Source organism: Schistocerca nitens, chromosome 6 (genome assembly GCF_023898315.1).
Source record: "Schistocerca nitens isolate TAMUIC-IGC-003100 chromosome 6, iqSchNite1.1, whole genome shotgun sequence".
Classification (NCBI taxonomy): Eukaryota; Metazoa; Arthropoda; class Insecta; order Orthoptera; family Acrididae; genus Schistocerca; species Schistocerca nitens.
In genome coordinates, this window is record NC_064619.1 from 685,022,516 (window position 1) to 685,040,510 (window position 17,995).

Genomic DNA, 17,995 nt, shown 5'->3' on the forward strand with positions numbered 1-17,995 from the left:
ACTGTGTGACATCGCTTATTAAAATGAATCACTGTACCGTCAGTGATTGTATAGTGAACCTTCTCCGTATCCCTCAGAGGCGCATTTGTGTTGGTAGGAAGTCTTTAATCTGAAACAACCAGACCAGGATAATTTGTTTCGGGCTGTACTCGCGACATTATCATCACCACGACAGGACGTCGAAGCAACCAGCCATCGCCTCCGGTACGCCAGATCGTGTTCTTGCATTTAAGAAGACAGCTTGGTAATGTATGTCCGCAGCACCGGCAAATCAGGGAATTTTGCTGTGTGACAATCAGAGCTCAGCAGAGAACGCCTGTTCCCGTCTTTTCTTTCGTGGTTCTGTCTTGGGTGTTCATTGTATAAGTTCTCACTACTGTAGCAAAAATTAATGTTGGGTTGGCTGGGTGTTTCTCTTAAGATTTGAGTTGCAAGGAGTTGGCTCCACATACCACTTGGTCATAAATGTCATAATCTAGTTTATGGACAGCTTCACCTTCACAGCATTTATTTGAGTATTCAATTTGACACATTGCAAATGTTTCATGTGTTTTGTTTATTATTCTGAGTTTAGTCATAATAAATCAAATTGTTATTTTGGACAGAAATTTCATTCTGTGGATCGGTAAAGCAACCCTTTCATTTCTCACTATGTTAGTGAAACTTTCCTTTATCAAATTAAATTATTGCAGGCGACAAACCCTTTTCTACTCCACTTGCAGGGTCGATTACAGTCAGTTCGCGATTCTTCTTAATGCATGTGGAACAGCAAAACTCGGAATTAGAAAAGGGGGGGGCTTAGAGCATCATTTCCATATGAAGATTCTGGAAGAATTAAGTGTTAAATACACTGCTAGCCTCGGCGCCTCGCAGACTGAGAAGTAGCGGCTCCGGTCTCGTAAACTGACATATGGCCGGGAGACCGCTGTGGTGACCACGTGCCTCTCCATATCCGCATCCAGTGACGCCTGTGAGCTGAGAATGACACGGCAGCCGGTCGATACTGTTGAGCCTTCATGGCCTGTTCGGGCGGAGTTTTCATCACAAAAGCCACATTGGTCTATAAAGTGCAGAAAATGCGGGAAGCTCGAGAATACAGTGCTGCTATGACCCGTGTTCTTGTGACCGATCCTGGAAGTGTTTACGCTCGTAGCTGACTGAGCTGCCAGCTCCACGCGTGCGCCGCCCCGCTACGCGTGCTCCACTTTGCTGAGGGGAGAGCCACTCACTGAGGACGTCGAACTGCGGCAGCCAGGTGGCGGCGAGCACGTTGTCCGGCAGGGCTACGCCCCTGGCGGCGGCCGCCCCCGCGTCCAGCTTCCAGACGAAGCGCTGCGGCCGCAGCTGGCGGAAGGCCTCGGCGAACGCCAGCAGCTTGTCGGTGGCCAGAGTGTCCGCCCGCACCAGCGAGCCGAACGTGAACAGCACCGCGCCGGTCTCTCCGGGCGCCCCGTCCAGGAACTGCTGCAGCTCCTGTCGCACATACACACTTAGTTTCAGCTTCTCCACTTGTCGCAGTTATTAATGACAGGAAACAAAATTCTACCTCTGATAGAGTATCCCCTAGTAGGCTAAACTCCGCTGCTTTGGGCAAGTTGAAACGAGTCTGTCCCATTTTTCTCTCCTTTCGTACTAACACTTATGGTAATTCTACCCATGCATTTATCTCACTAAGCGCAGTGTCAAATACAATGAGCCGATAAAAACCATGGGATACCTCACCCGCAGGATAGGACAGGTAGTTTAAGTTGCGGAAAGGGGCTAAAATAAACGGCTCTCAGTTACATTCCAACATACAATATAATATTTCATCAAACATCACAGGAGCCAAGAAAAAATTTTCTTAAAAAAAACACAGCTTTTAGTTTTGGAACTTCATTAGCGGCTTGAATGCGCCGTACAATCTCATGCCTTAAGGGCAAGACCATTAAAAATGGCTGGAAGCCAGTAACTTAAAACTCAACCAACATCAGAAATTTAAAAGGCAAAGCCTTATCTTAAAACAGTTCCTTAATTAGGCTGAAGGACCAAAGAACCTGACACTTTAAGAGCAAACAAATTCAAAATCGGCTGAAGGCCCAACACTTAAGACTCAATAACATTAATTTTAAGAATGCCGAAGGCTTTACGCAAAACAGTTCTTAAATTAGGCTGAACGCCCAAACCATCTAACACCTTAAGAGAAGAACAAGATTAATTCAAAATGGGCTGAAGGTCCCAAGAATCTGACACTTTAAGAGCAAACAACTTAAATTCAAAATCGGCTGAAGGCAGAACACTTAAGACTCAATAACATTAGTTTTAAAAATGCCAAAGGCTTAACGTAAAACAGTTCTTAAATTAGACTGAAGGCCCATACCATCTGACGCCTTAAGGGCAAAAACAACCTTAAGCCGGCCGTTGTGGCCGAGCGATTCTAGGCGCTTCAGTCTGGAACCGCGCGACCGCTACAGTCGCAGGTTCCAATCCTGCCTCGCGCATGGATGTGTGTCAGGTTAGGTTTAAGTAGTTCTAAGTTGTAGGGGACTGATGACCTCACATAGTGCTCAGAGCCATTTGAACCATTTTTGAACAACCTTAATCTAAAAATCGGCTACAAGACATACAAGTACAAACAACAATAACAAACAAGAAAAGGCAGTGCACGAAAGGGCGCTCAGAAGTTCAGGCGGTCGACCTGGAATTCAAACACTAACGCTCGCTTAGGTGAGACAGGCAGTCGGCCCAACCATTGTCGATCCGACGACAACCCAACCGACAGACAGTCAACAGACCCACGAACAAGATAACCTTCGCTTCACCCGACCGCCACACAACATGGATTTCAATGGAACAATGTAGATGGTATTGGCGCCTACAACCAATTATAGATAGAGCTGTCCAACTACACACCGTGCTGGACAACGACAACACGATGAGGAAAATACAGTGCCTGAATTTACGTCAACGGCCAGGGCAGGTAACCGGAACGTTAACGGTCACAAGGCAGAAGATTCCGCTGGTGCACTTCAGTTTGAATAACAAAGTACAGTTAAACTCCACCGGAGGGTGGCTAAAATTTGCGAACTTGAAAACACATGTTGTTGCTTGCGGGAATATCCCAACAGCCGACAACGAACTGCAAACGACACAACGTGAACACTCGTGGCCTGCTGGTAGTCAAAACTCAACTTTAATGCCCAGGATCGGTGAGCCACGAACCTCGTAGCAATGGGAGCAGCACCACACACTTCGATACCGCATATAGACAGCCAGTGGGCTCGGTCAAACTACGCGCCACGGATATTTCCTCGCTGCTCCACGCCAACCGACCAACTGCCCAGGCCAGGAATTGGTAAAAGAACCAAACATACGTCGGCCGATGAGACGACCAACCGAACGTCCAACCAACGGCCGTCCCGCTCCAACCTCCCTTCGTCGGACAGTTCATGTGTGTCGCCAGCGGTCGGCGAGCACTGGCTATCGGCGCCCCACCGGCGCTCTGTCCCTGACTTCACTGCTGCCGCGTGCCAACTGCACTGTTGGTCCGTCTCCAACTGACTGCCAGACACACGACGACCCGGAAATACTGCAGAGATGTTACGACAGTGTACTTATCGATACTCGCTGCTGCTGCCGCTCACGCGCAAGTAAGGCATGTAGTTAGTGACGCCAGGAAATGGAATAAGAAAACGAGGTGGCAGTACCGTAAGAGAAGAGGACAAACAATAAATGAGACAAACGCGAGCCGTGCACGGCTCACCTCGTAATATCTTGTCGGATCTCCTTATGTCCGACATAGGGCAGCAGTACGACGTGTTATGGACTCAATAGGGCACTGGAAGTAACCTGCAGAAGTACTGAGCCCTGTTGCCTCTACAGCCGGCCATAATTTCACAAGTGTTGTCGGTGCAGGATTTTGTGCACGAATTGACCTCTCGATCATGCTCCATAAATGTTCGACTGGGATTCACGTCGGGCGATCTGGGCAGCCAAGTCATTCGCTCGAATTGTTCAGAATGTTCTGTGGCTAGTGACATGGCGAATTGCCAAAAATTAAAATTCCATTGTTGTTTGGAACAGGAAGTCCATGAATGGCTGCAAATGGTCTATAGGTAGCCAAACACAACCTTCTCCCGTCAGTGAACGGTTCACTTGAACCGGAAGACCCAGTCCATTCCATGTAAACACAACCCACGCCATTATGGAGTCACCACCAGATTGCACAATGCCTTGTTGAACTTCAGTTCATGATTTTATGAGACCTGCGCCATATTCGAACTCTACCGTCAGGTCGGGTCAACGGAATCTTCCGATTCCACCCTTCTGCTTTGACCCATGACGTAAGGGTGTTCTGACGTCATTACTGCGCAGAGTTTATGAGTTGGTTATGTTTGTAGATGTGGTCTTGTTGGGTTTTATGGCTCCCTCTGTGTGTGTGTGTGTGTGTGTGTGTGTGTGTGTGTGTGTGTGTGTGTGTTTGGGATGGCCGACCTACACTTTGCAGCGTCGAAAGTTGTTGGTCGTAAATAATTGGTTTTTGGGGTCTATTTTTCTCGAGTTGTAACGTTTTGTGTATTTATTGTGTATTGAATGTGTTTTAATTTACGAAGGGATGTTTGACTTTTGAATGTTTGACGTGTTGTAGTTATGGTTTTGGTTTTCGTAGTTGTAGGTGTTGGTATCAATAGCTATGATTTACTCGTGTTTTGGTATTGTCAGCTGTGGTTGACCTACATATGTCAAGGGAAGTGTCCTATTCCTGTAGATTTTTGTAATTTTGTTTTTAGTCATTTTGTGTGTTTTGGGATCGTGGTGTGTCTTTTTTTACTGTTATATTTAGTTTGTCCCTTCCCTAAAACCCCCAATTTCCCGCGGCAGCCCCGTTACTTTGATTCTATTTTTGGAGGGAGATGTTATTGTCTTATTTATACGTATCTTCGTGTTTGTTGCAGTGTGTACGTAGTGACATCATAGGCGCCATATTGGAGACGCTTAGAATAGCCATTTCCGCCATATTGATGACGTCATGGGTCTCAAAACAGACGGGTGGAACTGGACACTTCCGTAATCCCGTCAGGTTTCACCAATCTCACATCGGGATTCACCTGACTAGACCACGGTTTGCCAGACGTCTAGTGTCCAAACGATATGGTCACTAGCCCAGAATATGCGGTCCAGGCAGTGTGCTGTCAGCAAAGGCACTCGCGTAGATTTTCTGCTGCAGTAACCACTATCGGCACATTAGATCGCGCTGTCCTGACGAATGTGTTCGTCGTACGTCCCACATGGATTTCAGCGATTATTTCACAAAGTGTTGCTTGTCTATTAGCACTGACGACTATAAGAAAATAATGGTAATTGGAGGAAAGGGGAAGAAATGCCGTATGAAAGTAGGGGGAGAGGAAATAAAGCAAGTGAGTAACTTCAATTACTTGGGAAGTGTAATAATAATGATTTGTATTGCTCAACAGAAATTAGAAAAATAATTGCAATGGCAAAAGAAGGATTCAAGAGGAAACAGAAATTACTTTGTGGACCACTAAAAAAAGATCTGAGGAAAAGACTTGCCAAATGTTACATCTGGAGCGTTGCACTATATGGTGCGGAGACCTGGACATTGAGGAAGGAAGATGAAAGAAGATTGGAGGCACTAGAGATGTGGATATGGAGAAGAATGGAAAAAGTGAAATGGGAAGACCGGGTAAAGAATGAAGAAGTATTAAGAAGAGTTGGAGAAGAAACATGCTGAAAGTCATCAGAAAGAGAAAACGGAACTGGATTGGACATTGTTTGAGGAGGGACTGTTTATTGAAGGAAGGAATAGAAGGAATGGTGGAGGGAAAAAGGGGAAGAGGAAGAAGAAGATATCAAATGCTGAACCATATCAAAGGAGACAAATATTCTGCAATGAAAAGACTGGCTATGGACAGACAAAAGTGGAAGAGGCTTACGCCATGACAAGACCTGCCGAAAGGCTGAATACCAAACTACTACTACTATAGGATAACGCCTCTGCTGTTAAGTGAAGGCCGTCGACCAATGCATTGCCCGTACTGACACTTAATGCATGAAATTTCTCGGCATAACCTTGATACTGTGGATCTCGGAATGTTGAATTCCCGAGCGATTTCCGAAACACAATGTCCCTTGCGTCTAACTCCCACTACCGTTTCGCGTTCCAAGTCTGTGTGGCCATCATCACGTCGGACACCTCTTCACATTAATTACCTCAGCACAAATGGCAGCTCCGCCAGTGCAGTACCCTTTCATATTTTGTGTACGCGGTACTACCGTCATCTGCATATCTGCATACGCTATCTCAAGACCTTCTCAACTAAGTGTACATCGTTGAGCACCCTCATACCGCAGGAATATCCACGGCGTGGAGATTCAGATACCCTATCTCTAGCATCTACCTTCGTTGCCGAGGACGCAAAATCACGTCGCTGTGGTGCCGCCAGACTCAGAGGTAAGCCGACTTGAATTCTGGCGTTGGAAGAAACTTTCACCGGCTGTATTTGTCAGCAAGAGCCTGTGAGGCGGTGGCGTAAAACATATGATCATCAGACTTTTCGCCATTGTCCTGGACTAAGTTCCAAACCTCTCCGTAGTGTCTCAAGGAGTGGGCTTTTTGTTGGGTGAATACCGTAAATCACCATTCCGTACTTGAGGCATGAAGTTTGTTCACAACTGGAGACAGGTAACCCTCCTAACACTGTTAATGATAATCCGCCCGCCGGATTTGGACGTTAAGTCCAGCGACTCCCTCCGTGCCATTCGAGAGGACAAGCTAAGTGTTCGAACCGTCCACGGGTGTACTGCGGGTCCATAGTGTCCAAGGGGCACAATATTTCGGCGATCAGTCATGCCGTCATCGTCAGGTGCGCTGACGAACTGAGCTCCTGAGGGCGGACGGCCGTCCGAAATCCCCTTCCCCCGTGGGCGCGGACCGCGGACCGAATTCGTCAGCGCACATGACGATGGCGACATGTCTGATAGCCGAAATATTGTGCCCGTTGGACACTATGGACCGGCAGTACACCCGTGGACTGTTCGAGCAAGAAATACGCCGGGAGAGGTTGAAGAATCACAAGCAAAGTGTTGTTCACCCCGTCCCTCTTCTCATCATCGCACTACAGAAAGATGACATCACATACGACATTGAGGAGACAGAAATCACGGAATAGCGATATGAACACCAACTATTAAAGGGCGGTGCATTGGTGGTGCTGACTCAGGTGAATCGTGTGAAAAGGTTTCCTACGTGATTACCACAACACGACGTGAATTAACAGACATTTAATGTGAAATAGTAGTTGGAGCTAGACGTATGGCACATTCCATTTCTGACATCGTTAGGAAATTCAGTATCCCGAGATCCCAAGTGTCAAGAGTGTGCCGAGAATACCAAATTTGAGGCATTTCCTCTCAGCGCAAACAATGCAGCGGCCGACGGCTTTCACTTAAAGACCGAGAGCAGCGGCGTTTACGTAGAGTTGTCAGTGCTAACATACAAGCAACATTGCGTGAAATAGCTACAGAAATCAATGTGGGACGTACGACGAAAGTAGACGCTAGGACAGAGCTGCGAAACTCAGCGTCAATGGGCTATGACAGCAGACGACCGAGGCGAGTGCATTTGTCAACAGCGCCTGCAGCGCCTCTCATGGGCTCATGACCATTCAGTCAAACCCTAGACGGCCAGAAAAACGTGGTCTGGTCGGATGAGTCCTGATTTCAGTTGGTAAAAGTTGATGGTAGGGCTCGAGTGTGGGAGTGTGGCACAGACCCCACGAAGCCATGGATCCAGGTTGTCAACAAGGCACTGTGCAAGCTTTTGGTGGCTCCATAATGGTGTGGGATGTGTTTGTGTGGAATGGACTGGGTCTTCTGAACCGATCATTGATTGAAAACGGTTATATTCGGCTACTTGGAGACCATTTGAAGTCATTCAAGGTTTTCATGTCCCCAAACAACGATAGGATTTTTATGGATGCCAATGCGCCATGTCACCGGGCCGCAGTTGCTCGTGATTGATTTGAACAACATTCTGAAGATTTAGAGCGAATAATTTGGCCACCCAGATCGCCCTGCAGGAATCTCATCGAACATTTATGAGACATAATCGAGAGGTCGGTTCGTGCACAAACTCCTGCACCGGCAACACCTTCGCAATTGTGGACGGCTATAGAGGCAGCGGGGCTCAATATTTTTGCAGCGAACTTCCAACTACTTTCTGAGTCCATGCCAGGTCGATCTGCTGCAAAAGCAGATCTTACACGGCATTAGGAGTTATCCCATGACTTTTTTCACCCTAGTGTACTCTACTCAAGTGCAAGTATTTCACAATTAGTAAGTGTAATTTATATAAATTTACTTTCCAACGAGGACGCAATATAGCTATCAGTAGAGTACTCCTTTTGTGCTCATGTATCACCAGTGTTAGTTGACCGTAAAGGCTTGGCCTATGCTGTTATGTTCTGTTAGAAGAGGTATTCGTGAATAGAGCACTAGTGCTTGCGATGTACTACATTAAAACATGTATGCTGAGTTTTTTACCCAGTGTCAATAATGTTTAGAAACCGAGCGTGTCTGAAGTCCTACCTACCTCAAGTGTAGCTAGATATTTGGATGAACAAATACAAGCGCGCAGTGGAACCACAAACAGAAAAAATACCTGGCCACTATTCAAACTCATGGCTTGATTTACAAGGAAATTCGTATAAGCCTATGAGAGTTGCTGAGGTACCTGATTACGAATCTAAGCTGAAAACCTCTGATCAAATAAAAAATTTATTATGCAGCTCATTGGACCTAACACTGTGGTTCAAATGGTTCAAATGGCTCTGAGCACTATGGGACTTAACATCGGAGGTCATCAGTCCCCTAGAAGTTAGAACTACTTAAACCTAATTAACCTAAGGACATCACACACATCCATGCGCGAGGCAGGATTCGAACCTGCGACCGTAGCAGTCGCGCGGTTCCGGACTGAAGCGCCTAGAACCGCTCGGCCACCGCGGCCGGCCAACACCGTAGTAAAAAATAAAAAGAGATGTTAAATAAATACGTATTAAGTGGTATTTTAGGAAGTTCGTCCAGTTGAAAAAAATATTAGTGATAATTTAAAAATTGTGGAAAAAAACGAATATAAATAGGATTCAGTAATCGGCCTGTAAAAACTGCAATATTCCTTTTCTTTTACTCGGGAATTTGCATGCTCTAATACAGGTTAATCATTTGCTACCCTTTTTTTTATGCTGCAGATACAGGGATGAATTCTAATCGTTACACATGAGCAAATGTTGGTTGTTGTTATAGTGTGTGAGAAAAATTGGCGGCATCTTCATAATAGGTTATCTATGAGCTAAGCTGTTAACTCTGATTTGAGAATAATTTGTCTAGGCAGGGCAGTTTCGATGAGATAATCATAAAGACGGAATAATTAAGATATCAGCATTTGGACACGTAGGAAAGGATCTCCGTCGTCAACATAAATTGCCTCCCAGGTCATGTAACTTTGAGGCTACATGTAGAATGTAAATGTTGCTCTTTTCTCATCGATTTGTATTTATAGTAATAACAATTATTCGGCGTCACTATTACTAATACATGTGTAAAAACACAAGTGGGTTTAATACTAAACGTCCTGTCTGAACTAAGATTGTAAGAAAACAGTTGTGGCTTAATACACAGTACATTATGCTCGCTCCATAGACATTCCGTCGTCTCAAAGATACACTCCTGGAAATTGAAATAAGAACACCGTGAATTCATTGTCCCAGGAAGGGGAAACTTTATTGACACATTCCTGGGGTCAGATACATCACATGATCACACTGACAGAACCACAGGCACATAGACACAGGCAACAGAGCATGCACAATGTCGGCACTAGTACAGTGTATATCCACCTTTCGCAGCAATGCAGGCTGCTATTCTCCCATGGAGACGATCGTAGAGATGCTGGATGTAGTCCTGTGGAACGGCTTGCCATGCCATTTCCACCTGGCGCCTCAGTTGGACCAGCGTTCGTGCTGGACGTGCAGACCGCGTGAGACGACGCTTCATCCAGTCCCAAACATGCTCAATGGGGGACAGATCCGGAGATCTTGCTGGCCAGGGTAGTTGACTTACACCTTCTAGAGCACGTTGGGTGGCACGGGATACATGCGGACGTGCATTGTCCTGTTGGAACAGCAAGTTCCCTTGCCGGTCTAGGAATGGTAGAACGATGGGTTCGATGACGGTTTGGATGTACCGTGCACTATTCAGTGTCCCCTCGACGATCACCAGTGGTGTACGGCCAGTGTAGGAGATCGCTCCCCACACCATGATGCCGGGTGTTGGCCCTGTGTGCCTCGGTCGTATGCAGTCCTGATTGTGGCGCTCACCTGCACGGCGCCAAACACGCATACGACCATCATTGGCACCAAGGCAGAAGCGACTCTCATCGCTGAAGACGACACGTCTCCATTCGTCCCTCCATTCACGCCTGTCGCGACACCACTGGGGGCGGGCTGCACGATGTTGGGGCGTGAGCGGAAGACGGCCTAACGGTGTGCGGGACCGTAGCCCAGCTTCATGGAGACGGTTGCGAATGGTCCTCGCCGATACCCCAGGAGCAACGGTGTCCCTAATTTGCTGGGAAGTGGCGGTGCGGTCCCCTACGGCACTGCGTACGATCCTACGGTCTTGGCGTGCATCCGTGCGTCGCTGCGGTCCGGTGCCAGGTCGACGGGCACGTGCACCTTCCGCCGACCACTGGCGACAACATCGATGTACTGTGGAGACCTCACGCCCCACGTGTTGAGCAATTCGGCGGTACGTCCACCCGGCCTCCCGCATGCCCACTATACGCCCTCGCTCAAAGTCCGCCAACTGCACATACGGTTCACGTCCACGCTGTCGCGGCATGCTACCAGTGTTAAAGACTGCGATGGAGCTCCGTATGCCACGGCAAACTGGCTGACACTGACTGCGGCGGTGCACAAATGCTGCGCAGCTAGCGCCATTCGACGGCCAACACCGCGGTTCCTGGTGTGTCCGCTGTGCCGTGCGTGTGATCATTGCTTGTACAGCCCTCTCGCAGTGTCCGGAGCAAGTATGGTGGGTCTGACACACCGGTGTCAATGTGTTCTTTTTTCCATTTCCAGGAGTGTATATCAAAATATTTTCTTAATTATAAGATCCAAAGATTAATAGAGTCAGACTAAACGTACGTTGCTCTTCAGCTCGAGAGGTCTGATGTTTCTTCGATTCACACGTATTATGAACTGAGCCGACATCATTACAGCACAGCAAATATAACGCCTTTGCGAGTGGTGTAGTTTACTCTTCCATCCCGTAAATAAATGATTTCGTACTGTGCTCGTACAAACTCCCATTATTATACATGTACAGACGGTCACTTGGGTTATTTTCGAACGTGCGTATGAGGCTACTGAAATGTTGAAACCGTGAATAAAGTAATTGTAAATGAAAGCTCACATGTTTTTAAAATGGTGGCGAAAACAATTACTAAACAGGAGCGATTACCAGCGATCGGCAAACAAAAACGTGATGCATGCGCACAATCAGTTGTTTGTGTCACTTCTTCCGTAACAGCTGAATGGGATGTCACATCAAAGATATGGATTTTAAACACGCTCCATACTCTTTATCTAACTAAAAACGCATATTATTTGAGCAGCTACATTCCTGTGCAAGCACGGTGTGGTTTGTTGGACATAAAAATACACTGAAATTGCTTATCACACAATCAAGTCTATGTGCTTATAGGACTATAGTTTTTACTGCAAAGTAGAAACTACAGGCTATTCATTCGCTTGCCGCATCGAGAATGGCACAAACCATTAAAGACATTCAAAAATCAGGCTGTGTTGTACAAATGAGTTTATTGGAGCAGCGGCCTTTTCACTGTTTTGTAAACATTAATTACGCAGTCGAAGATAACCCATTGGTCAGTCGTTGTGAATCAAATAAACAGACGCTCTGCAGGTTTTTTAATATTGACAGAACTGTTGTGACGATGCTAAACAAGAAATGAAAGTAGCTGAATCATCAGTATGAAATTTAGCTTATGTCGTCTAAACGAACTGATTTACTTGCCTATTAAGCTATCTGGTATATTTTTTGTTATTTTAAGGTGGGTTCGTACACATACGTTACAAGGGAAATAAACCAGCTCGAAAAGATAAAACACAGGAAAGATTGTTTCAGAATACAGAGATTTGTATGTTATACCAACCAACAACGTCATTCAGCTATAAAACTCAAAGTTTATGTAGAGTCATTGTTTGAAAGTTAAAGAATTTAAAGACGAAATGTGGATGAAGATACAGTACCATATAACAAATGACATGGGCGGCAGGTACATAAATCAGAGTAGAGGTATCATATGGGGAAAGCTAAACATTGCCTGAATCAATGTACGATAGCACATGCAGTAGTGACATAATCATAGCTGTATTACTAAATGAGTAGAACAGTCACACGATACTTTGCCTTTAAAAAATTAAAATACTGTCATAATCTACTCAGTGAAGATTTAACACAATAAGTTAAATATTAAAGTGACAAACTGTGTCCATGTCTTGAGGCAGGGTAAGTTAAGGCTCGCAAAGTACCCACACTATTTTCGTCTCAATATTAAGAATGATAGCAGTTACAATTTTCAATGAACGTTAGACATTATTTCAAACCTTTTAGAAACTTTTCCTCGCTGATCCCTCCACGAAATAATGAAAGGATATACGTGTATAGCTTACTACCTCTTCGCTGTTGATGCCATCAAACTTCAGCATCAGGCATTACATTTTAACTTTTATATCTTTACTACTAACTCTGTTCGCAACACATTTTGCGCATTTTATCCACATACACCACTGACCATACCAACGAAATTATAACATGGTGCGATACACGGTTCAGGAGGGATGACATCGTAATCACTGAGAAGTCTGAGAAACCATCAGCTTTTCTTAACACGGAGCGCAAATTACCCAAACTACAGTCATTCAGTGTTTGATAATGAGAGGACATAGCAATTTCCAACGAACTAGAAACACTATTGATTTTTTTATTCGTCTATGAGAGAACAATCCGAAACTAACAAAATTCATGCTGGAGGCCCAATATGTAACACTTTAACTCATCTGTAAACTAATCAGACATCTGAAACTTTTTTACACAGGGGAGCTGATTCTTTAAAGAATCGGGGCTGAGGGTTAAATGTTTCACGAAATAGAAATTGCTATGTTATGTTTTCTTTCCTTATTCGTCATCGAAATGCAAATAAGGAATCCCGGTGACTTGATTTAGGCACAGCGAAATAGGACAGAAACATGCTACTTGGTGTTCGAGGTTTCCGCAAAGTGGAGTCGCATATCAAAAGCCACAGCGACAACAACATCCAGATCTTCGTGATAAGCCGTTCAATTCATCATTGTGCGTTTCACGATATTGTTTCTTCAACGGTTTGTGCTCGCCTGCTCTTCAGATTCATTAACGTTTGAACATCGACAGTAAACAGATGCAGAGCTCTACAGAGGAATGATCTCGATGGACCGTAGAAGAGACATTTCTCCTTATTTTAAAATTACTCTGACGGAAAATAAAGTCCTAATGGCAAGAAGTAATTCATGTATAGTAATAAAACTACGGTAATCCATATGTCTCGGTAATTCATATAAGTGATTAACGTTGCGAGTTCACAAGTTAATGTAAGCGCGAGTGTAGTTACTGCAGATGTAAAATGCTGGTACATTAATAACCGTCGAAACCCCCAGAATGTTGAATGCAAGCACGGAAAAGTGCATACATTGTGTTCGTACAGTTCCAGATGTCAGCTGGTGGGCTGGCTCTCCATGACTGTCGTACTTGGTCCATCGGTACAAGGACGGTTAGTGCTGGTTGTGTATGACACTGGAGATGACGTCAAGTGATGACCCATACGTACTCGATTGGAGACGTATCTGGTGACCGAGCAGGCCAAGGCAACATGTTGAAGCTATGTAGAACATGTGGGATTACAACGACGGTATCTGGTCGCGTGTTATCCTCTTGTAAAACACCTCTTGGGATGCTGTTCATGAATGGCAGCACAGCAGGTCGTATCACCAGACTGACGTACAAATTTCAGTCAGGTTTCGTGGGGCAACCACGAGAGCGCTCCTGCTATCGGACGAAATCCCAGCCCAGACCATAACTCCAGTTGTAGGTCCACTATGTCTAGGCCAAAGACAGGTTGGTTGCAGGCGCCTTCTTCTAACTAACACACCTTCATCACAGGCACCGAGGCAGAACCAGTTTTCACCAGAGAACACAAAAGACCTCTAACCAGACTCCAATGATCTCTCGCTAGACACCATTGAAGTCGGAAACGGCGGTGGTTTGGGGTCAGTGGAATGCACGCTATAGGGCGTCTGGCTCGAAGCAGTCCTCGAAGTATCCGATTAATAGTTCGTTGCAACATTGCGGTGCCAACTGCTGCTCGGATTGCTGCTGCAGGTGCTGTACGATGCGCCGGACCCACACGTCAGAAACGATGATCTTCCCTCTCGGTAGTATCACGTGACCGACTTGGGCCCGGTCTTTTTGCGACCGTAACTTCCCGTGACGATCGCAATATGTACGGTGGCTGCATTCCTGGCAAATCTTCCTGCAGTTATCCCCTAGCCCTACAACACGAACCTGTTGAAACTCGGTGAGCTGTTGATAATGGTGTCTTCGTTGTCTTAAAGGCATTCTTGACTAACATCAAGTCGCTACGACCAATCTCAACAGTAACTAACTCTGACGACTGTTACAGCACGTATTTAATACAAGCCTGATTTGCGTCGTCATAGTGGCGCTACTAGCGCCACTCTTATACAGCCGGCGCGAAATCTGAATAGACGTCAACTTTCAGATGTAGAAACACGCTTTACAGCTGTTGCTTATCTCGCTCATTCTTCGTGTTAGGAATCTTTTCCGTCGGTGTATTCGGTGTGTTCGGTTTTAGGCGTTCAAGCAAGTAATAAGTTATTAAATTTGTGTTCCGTTTTAAGAAAAGCTAGTTTCTCAGGCTTCTCAACGATTATGACGTCAAATCTCCTGACCTATGTTCGTACAATGACACACTACTGGCCATTAAAGTAGATACACCAAGAAGAAATGCCGATGATAAACGGGTATTCATTGGACAAATATATGATACTAGAACTGACATGTGATTACATTTTCACGCAATTTGGGTGCATAGATCCTGAGAAATCAGTACCCAGAACAATTACCTCTGGCCGTAATAACGGCAGCGGCATTGAGTCAAACAGAGCTTGGATGGCGTGTACAGGTACAGCTGCCCATTCAGCTTCAACACGATACCACAGTTCATCAACAGTAGTGACTGGCTTATTGTGACGAACCAGTTGCCCGGGCACCATTGACCAGACGTTTTCAGTTGGTGAAAGATCTGAAGATTGTGCTGGCCAGGGCAGCAGACGAACATTTTGTGTATCCAGATAGGCCCGTACAGGACCTGCAACATGCGGTCGTTCATTATCCTGCTGAAATGTAGTGTTTCGCAGGGATCAAATGGAGGGTAGAGCCACGGGTCATAACACATCTGAAATGTAACGTCCACTGTTCAAAGTGCCGTCAATGTGAACAAGAGGTGACCGAGACGTGTAACCAATGGCACCCCATACCATTACGCCGGGTGATACGCCAGTATGGCGATGACGAATACACGCTTCCAATGTGCGTTCACCGCGATGTCGCCAAACACGGATGCAACCATCATGATGCTGTAAACAGAACCTGGATTCATCCGAAAAAATGACGTTTTGCCATTCGTGCACCCAGGTTCGTCGTTGAGTACACCATCGGCGGCGCTCCTGTCTGTGATGCAGCGTCAAGGGTAACCGCAGGCATCGTCTCCGAGCTGAGAGTCCATGCTGCTGCAAACGTCGTCGAACCGTTCGTGCAGATGGTTGTTGTCTTGCAAACGTCCCCATCTGTTGACTCAGGGATCGAGAGGTGGCTGCACGATCCTTACAGCCATGCGGATAAGATGCCTGTCATCTCGACTGCTAGTGATACGAGACCGTTGGGATCCAGCACGGCGTTCCGTATTACCCTCCTGAACCCACCGATTCCATATTGTGCTAACAATCATTGGATCTCGACCAACGCGACCAGCAATGTCGCGATACGGTAAACCGCAATCGTGATAGGCTATAATCCGACCTTTACCAAAGTCGGAAACTTGATGGTACGCATTTCTCCTCCTTACACGAGGCATCACAACAACGTTTCACCAGGCAACGCCAGTCAACTCTTTTTGTGTATGAGAAATCGGTTGGAAACTTTCCTGATGTCAGCACGTTGAAGGCGTCGCTATCGGCGCCAACCTTGTGTGAATGCTCTGAAAAGCTAATCATTTCCATATCACAGCATCTTCTTCCTGTCGGTGAAATTTCGCGTCTGGAGCACGTCATCTTCGTGGTGTAGTAATTTTAATGGCCAGTACTGTATAAATTTGCAGACACAGTCAGAGGTGACTTTAGGGCTAGCTTTAACTAACCGACTGTTTGATTTAATGTGCTTACGTGGACCTCAGGACATTTCAGTTGATTGGTTCAGTCAGTGATAGAAGTCCCCTTGGATGAAGATACAAGCAATAATAATGAAAAAAGCAAAATAAGGCTCAGGACATACTGACCTCTATGTTAATTTAAGTATGAATTTTTTCTATATAAAGATTGTAGAATAACAACAAATTCAGAAATATAACTCTGTTTTCCATGTCATACGGAATGTAATGCATCCATCCAGTCATAACTGCCGCCACTGGATCTCGGTTGTAATTTCGTTTTGAGGTACAGACTCACTTTTGGAAGTGGTTTCGCAGCTGTCGGAACGTGTATGCCGCCGACCTCTACGACATTCGGCAGCAACGGTCGAGGAAAGTTGATGCTAAAGTGGCTGTTCACCAGGAAAAGGCTGAGGTTCTTCGCCAGATCTAGCGTCTTTGGTACTTCGTTCCCAAAATACTCCCTGAAATGAAAATGAATTTTACAGTGAGGCGATAATCTGTTCTAGTCAGGTAACAAAAGTAACATATAAAATTAACTTCATAATCGTGCAACTTGCTCTCTTGTTGTAAAATGCGAACTGCAAACCTTCGAGAAATCTAATCAAATTAATGAAGAACTTTATCCGGTGTATGTCAGTTTTGGATAGTCCAGGAGGTAGGACAGTTCTATACAACACAACACTCAATATTTTAGTGATACAGAGTGTGTAAGTTGCATAATACAACGCAGCAATGAAGGAAATAGTTGTAGTTCAGTGTAGAGCATTTATTAATACAGCTATCAGAATTAACTAATGCTGCAGACATTCAACAGTTTGCTAAGTCTGCACTGCACAGTACTTTTATTATTGGTTGGTTGGTTTTTCTTCTATGTATTAGATTTATTTCGAATACTTCTTCATGTGTATAGAAATAAAAACCGCCTGAAGCAGAGTTCGGTATTATTTTAAATTACTGAGAGACGATTTTTGAGTGGATCGCTCATTTTGGCAGCTAACTACGAGAGTCAGTTATTTACTTGCATTACTATTTTATTTTGATGTAGCTGTTACTAAATCATGAGGACAGCGAATGGGAGGTCGATTTACATTTCAGAAATGCATTTCTTTGTGCGTTAAGAGACTCGGTGTGACAAATTCAGTCGGTGTACGAAATTTAGATGGAATGTAACGGCAACAAGATGCAGTGGATAGGAGCCCTATCGTGTCGGAGAAAACAGATAAAATGCAGATGCCACGTACCAAGAAATACTGTGTAGAGGTGTATCAACCTTAGAGTGTAACTTTCCCAGAGTTAATTAAGTCTTTAAAAGAACAAACGATTGCTAATGGGCATAATACGCTTTCCTGCTTGTGTTATAACACTAAAAGTTTTGGATTAACTTTAGTAATTTATGTTTTAGATTCAAGGAACGTTCCGAAACAGTTAAAACTC

General features: G+C 45.2%; 1 protein-coding gene across 1 annotated transcript in view; it reads right to left on the reverse strand.

Moving 5' to 3' along the window:
- Window positions 1-17,995, reverse strand: part of LOC126263216 (UDP-glucosyltransferase 2-like) — a 95,086-nt gene that overhangs the window by 15,477 nt on the left and 61,614 nt on the right. The window contains exons 4-5 of the mRNA XM_049960285.1: window positions 16,857-17,022; window positions 1,230-1,473 (exon numbers count right to left, since the gene is read on the reverse strand). Of these exons, the coding sequence (XP_049816242.1) occupies window positions 1,230-1,473; window positions 16,857-17,022 (410 nt within the window). The remainder of the gene's footprint in view (window positions 1-1,229; window positions 1,474-16,856; window positions 17,023-17,995) is intronic.